The sequence below is a fragment of the Crassostrea angulata genome, chromosome 2 (genome assembly GCF_025612915.1).
Source record: "Crassostrea angulata isolate pt1a10 chromosome 2, ASM2561291v2, whole genome shotgun sequence".
NCBI lineage: Eukaryota > Metazoa > Mollusca > Bivalvia > Ostreida > Ostreidae > Magallana > Magallana angulata.
The window spans coordinates 76,844,247-76,850,246 of NC_069112.1; the positions used below are offsets into that span (position 1 = coordinate 76,844,247).

The 6,000-nt window shown below is 35.0% G+C and overlaps 1 protein-coding gene across 15 annotated transcripts in view; it reads left to right on the plus strand.

Annotated features, from left to right (window-relative positions):
- LOC128170920 (golgin subfamily A member 4-like) overlaps positions 1-5,621 on the plus strand; it is a 78,706-nt gene extending 73,085 nt beyond the window's left edge. For all 15 annotated transcript variants that reach the window (XM_052836671.1, XM_052836672.1, XM_052836685.1 and 12 more), the window contains 6 exons: positions 180-327; positions 591-719; positions 1,299-1,411; positions 1,830-1,951; positions 2,396-2,569; positions 4,342-5,621. In XM_052836671.1, the coding sequence (XP_052692631.1) occupies positions 180-327; positions 591-719; positions 1,299-1,411; positions 1,830-1,951; positions 2,396-2,569; positions 4,342-4,430 (775 nt within the window). In that variant the 3' untranslated portion in view covers positions 4,431-5,621. The remainder of the gene's footprint in view (positions 1-179; positions 328-590; positions 720-1,298; positions 1,412-1,829; positions 1,952-2,395; positions 2,570-4,341) is intronic.
- Positions 5,622-6,000: the final 379 nt, after the last annotated feature.

Genomic DNA, 6,000 nt, shown 5'->3' on the forward strand with positions numbered 1-6,000 from the left:
TGATGTGAGACACAATCTGTCTGTATGTAATTCGTGGCAGGTAATAAGGAATTGAAACAATTTATATCCAATGATATTACTTGTGTTAATCTCCCTGTAATTTGTTCTATATATGTGACTATTTGTGTATGAACTGTGACTCTATTACTGTTTGCTACATTTATGTGTCTGTTTGTTAGGGAGATAAAGGAGCGGTATGCGGGGAAGCTTACCCGGCCCACACGACCCCACCACCGGACCGTGTCTCCGTCCCGGGAGATGAGCTCCTTTGCCCCCGCCCCCACCCCCGCCTCTAACATCCGAGGAATCACCAGACAGCTACACCAGGTCAGTCGCCAGCTGTTGATTGTTAAAAATAAAAAGTTTTTAATAGTATAGCAAGAAGATGATATCAAGGAGCAACATATTGGGTATTTTTTATATTCACAAAATGATACACTTATCTGTGAAGGTTCTTTGATGATTTTTGTTTTGCATGATGTTGGTTCGTTTTTAGAATACAACACGATATGACAATGATATACTTAGGCTGTCTTTGTTCTGTACAACATGATATAACATTGTTACACCGAGGCCGTCTTTTTCTGTAGAATTTGGACCCCCCTCAGCAGCCACTGTTCAGGAGGGAGATTCCCCGCCCCTTGGAAGGAGATGAGACCGGGCTGATGGGATCTTCCGCTCTGAACTATAACACCGCCGTACAACGACAGACATGGAATGTAAGTTGTAGTTATGTTCATTTTTGTATAAACGTACATGTACTTGTAGCACAGCCTTGACTTTTACTGACCTCATAAAGTGACAGCCATTGAATTTGAGTTGTGGTATTAAAATTGTTGTATTTTATTTAAGTTGTTGTATTTGTATTTGAGTTGTTGTATTTGAATTGTTGTAATAGGCAAATAATAACACATCAAACTGGAATTTAAGGTTCTCTACCAACTGACTGAGCTATATGGTACCACTATTTAAACTGCTCTGAAGGTCACATATATTTATTTTAGAAATAAACAACATTGTTAAAAAGTTTACAGAGATATGAATTTGGTTGGTCACATGATCAAATGCAATATTTGTCTATTTTTCCTCATACAAAAATATTGGTTTTTGTGGATTTTAGTGACAATTATAGTGTTGTAATGTTGTAAAAATAGATACAGTTTTGATTCATAGGTACATGTACAGTTTTCATTTAACTGAGATTGCAGATTAACTCAAAGATAATGTTTTATCTCTTTATGTGCATACACATTTACACTGAGACAGGCTAAGCAAGATTTTTTCTTATGGAATTTCAGATGAGTACATCGCTTGTCAGGGGTGATCCCTCTGATCCAATGAACTCCATGAACACACCACGCATCCTAGAGCTGGATATAAACAGGATGCTGATTGGTCAGAACACGATCAGGTAAATGAGGGGTCTACAGGATGCATGTGAATATAGATGTTTAAAGTTATGATAATTCTATAACTGTTTGGCAGTAAATTGCTTTTAAACTGCTTAGGAAATTAGAAAATCTTAAAGAGCAAATTTGACCAAAATGACCCAGTACTAAGTATGGATCATGTTGTATATAGCTGTGGTACAATCAGTGTAACACTGTTTTTGTTATACACAGTACTAAGTATGGATCATGTTGTATATAGTTGTGGTACAATCAAGGTAACACTGATTTTGTCATACACAGTACTAAGTATGGGTCATGTTTTATATAGTTGTGGTACAATCAGGGTAACACTGCTTTTGTCATACCCAGTACTAAGTATGGATCATGTTGTATATAGCTGTGGTACAATCAGGGTTACACTGTTTTTGTCATACACAGTACAAAGTATGGATCCCCTGGCCTGACGGACGACCGGCTAATCAATGCCTCACAGAACAACCTCAGGTCTTATGTCACCGTCAACCGACCCACCAACACAAATAGGCCAAGGTCATTCACAGGTAGGTGAAGGTCACGACCCATACTGGCAAGAAAGGTTATTCATGCATCACTGTTAACCAACCCACCCTCACAAATTGACAAAGGTCATTCAAAGGTAGATCAAGGTCAACGTTTTATGTACTTGTAAAGTTAAAATGACAATAACATTTAAAAATTCAAGGTCATGAACTGATAGACTGTGTCAATGTCATTGTATAAAAAAAAAATGAAGTGTTGAGCATTCACACTAAATGGATTTTATAATGATCATTTAGAGAATTACAATTGAAATTACAAATTGCAACAATTGGAAAGGGATTTAGCAGAATTATGACATAGATTTTAAACAAAAAATGAGATGTTTACAAATATGAGTAATTATATGTTCCTTGGTCGATATTTTGTCATCAGATCTATAAACCGTGTATTGACTTGATCAGAATGCTATTATATTATATATCTAGGTTCTAAAGACGTGCCGACTACCACCCCAGTATCTCAAGCCGTGACCAACAGTGCTGGGAACAAGCGAGTCCGACTCAGTGACTCTGAGATGTCGACTCGGCGGTCCATGTCCAACACCCCCCCTCTACCTCCAATCTCTGGTCAGGACGTCACAGAGCAGGGGCCATTCAAAGGTGGGTATTCTTTCACTCTGTTGGTTAACAAAGGTGGGTTATCTCTCACAAAATTGGTTAACAAAGGTGGGGTATTCTTTCACTCCATTGATTAACAAAGGTGGGTTTTCTCTCACTCCATTGGTTAACAAAGGTGAACTATCTCTCACTCCATTGGTTAACGGAGGTGAATTATCTCTCACTTCATTGGTTAACAAAGGTAGGTAATCTCTCACTCCATTGGATAACAAAGGTGGGTTATCTCTCACTCCATTGGTTAACAAAGGTGGGTTATCTTACTCCATTGGTTAACAAAGGTGTATTATCTCTCACTCCATTGATGAACGGGTTGTTGAAAGCTGACTTAAAGCTGACATGAATTCATAAAAGCATTTGGTCGCCATATTAGCTTCGATCGCTCCTCTACTGCTATTGGGGTATATATACCGGTTGAGAAAGTTACGGTCGGTTGCTTTCCGATCGAGGCATTCACGTTGCACGGACCTCTAAATGCATGAACTACACATTGTAGTAAAATGTAGTAATAAAGAATAAAGAAAACAACAATCAATGAAATACAATATTTATTTATTCTTTGAAAGGATGTCCAAGGTATCCGTATTATTTTTCACAGACAGTGCTGCCTTACTTCGCATGCACATCGAACACTTGTGTCGTTTATACAAAGTGCATAACGCCTGCATCTTTTAAAAACCCCGGCGACACTACATCCAACACAGTAGCTAAATGATAGTAAATCCAAGAAGGTAACAACGTTTCCATCCGTTCCTACAAAAACGCCCCGTTTCTAAAGTCCATGCGATAATTGACATTGCTCGATCTGCCACTGTGTGTGGTTTGCGCATGTGCGATGTAATACACAGGAAAACGGTCTACAATTATCGAGAAATTTTCGAAGTATCTGCGCCTGGATTTCAGTCTGTCTTGTTTCGTCGTTTATTGGATATATCTTGCCAGTGCAGTGTTTGTCTTATTATTTTTGTCCAAAACGCTTTTTTACAAGTCTTTTCGTCCAAGGTAACGTGTTCGGGTGTATGAAATTCCTGAATGCGGTGGAGCATGAATAGTTCTCTCGGCCTTATATGGGGGGGTGTGTAGCGATGAGCAGAACAATAGAAATCGATAACTAATATGGCGGTAGTCAGAGATAAAAGGGAAATAATGCGTATTTATGAATTCTTGTCAGCTTTAAATTCATAAATACACATAGTATCCCTTTTATCTCGGATTAATGTCATGTTAGTTGTCGATTTCTCCAGCTACGCTCATCATTACACATCCCCTATATCAGACAGAGAGCACTATTCTTGCTTCACCAGTTTAAGGTGTTTCATTTACCTGAGCATGTTACATTGGACAAAATGGTTACCCCGGTACATGTTTGTAAATTGTTGGTTAAAGGGTTGTTTTGATATTAATATACACTTTCAGTAAATTACAGTAAAATCCGCATTACTATTATACTTTGCTTCAAAATAGTTACATAATTCAACATGTAAAAAAAAAAAAGGTGTTATAACTCATGTTCGTGTATTTGGCCTATTTTGTGAACATCATGTTGCATTTTTGGAAAGCAAATTACGAGAACTATGTTACTTACAAATTTGTGTATTTATAGTATATATTATTAGTTCTTTCTGTGGTCTATTTCACCTAGTGACATCTACTGTAAAACAGATACTGTGTGATTAGGCGTGAATTATGTATGAAACTATTGTATTGATAAACCTGTATATTTGAATCGTGTGTAACATATGAATATTTTATTTCAGAACCCCCTAGGAGCCCCCCTGGGTCATCCCTGAGAGGATCCCCCACCCCCCAGCCTCACGTCAGAGAGATGATCTCTCCACTGAAGTAGAACGATAATTAGCATATCATGAATAAACATTAATGTAAATCAGTTAGGGTGTGTGTTTAAATGAACCAGGGCATATTATGTAAAAACATTTTTTTTTAATAATAAAAAGGATTTTGATATTTTTAAAAATAATATTGTGTATTTTTATAAATACAAATAAAATTATATGTGTATTCAATGTTTAAATTTTTTTTTTTTATTATTCACGCTCATTTTAACATCTTTTGGGTGTATTCTTCGATAATGCAGTTTTTGATAAAAAAAATTTCTTTTGATAAGATATGCCTATATAGTAGTAGGGGGGATTTTTACAACATTTGGGTGTTGACCTTTGACCTTTGAGGTCATTGGTCAAAGGTGAAATTAGTTTGATCTATGTACAGCAGTATGATGATATCCAGAGAATGTTTGCAAGATTGATATTTTCTTAGTGCTTTTTGTATTATTATTAAGACGTCTATAAGCGAATTTTGAGGAAGAAAAATGATTTGTTTCTCTCGAAAAACATTAGAACAAGCATGTTTTCTTGTATATTAGAAGTTTGATATTGTTTGTTTTCGAATTATCAAAAAAAATATTTGTTTTAAAATCAGAGTCAAGAACAATTCAGTTTTTTTTATTTGTTGTGGAAGGTCACCATAAACATTGAGAGCAATTACAAAAATGAAAGCAATTTTAGTCAGGTTTAATGAAAAATATTTTCCTGATAAAAAAATTATACTCTGTATTTTAATTTTTGAAGAATTTGTTTTATGCAGTCAGATTTTTTTTTTTAAAGTTCTTGTTATAATAGATATTAATTGTTTATCATTTTTATAATTGTCTGAAAAAGTCCAGAATCTGTGATATTTTTTGTTGCGTTTTACATTTACCAATTTAAAGACAACCATCACTTCCTACAAGAAAAATTAATGATATTTCAAATACTGATAGATTATTTTGTAAAACTTAGGCAAGTTTTATCTTAAACTTCAAACATTTTTGTTTGTTCTTTCTGTAAAGACATTACTTGAATGTAACGTTGAATGTGTTTTCAGGCAACTCTATTTATTTCTGTTGTGAAGTGATATAAAATAGAGATGAAATCTGTTTGCGAGTTTTATATTAAGCCTTGCCATCATGTCCTTAGTATAATTGAACTAAATGCTTACTGTGATAAAATTGTCTTTTGAATAAAACTATCTTTTACTGCATTGTTTTGTTTATTAACAAAAATTCAAATGTTCATACGATTATTTTGTTACAAATAGCAACATATTCGATAAAGAAAAATACATTATTGTCAAAAGGTTGCTTAATTGTTTGATATCATTCTTACGGGTTTGCAAAAACGTACACATGCTGCTAGTCACTTTCCTTAACACCCGCAACTTAAATTGACCTTTGTATGACTCTCATGGACTGTAATACAGACTCTTGTTATTTAGCTATCAATGATTATCCAAACATGGGTTTATGTTTCAATATAGGATAGTAAATGCAAACATAGTATATGATACACATCATGTATGTACGAGGGTCAGTCAAAAAATACGAAGACAATGTGGCTGTCTATCATATGTTTTTCATG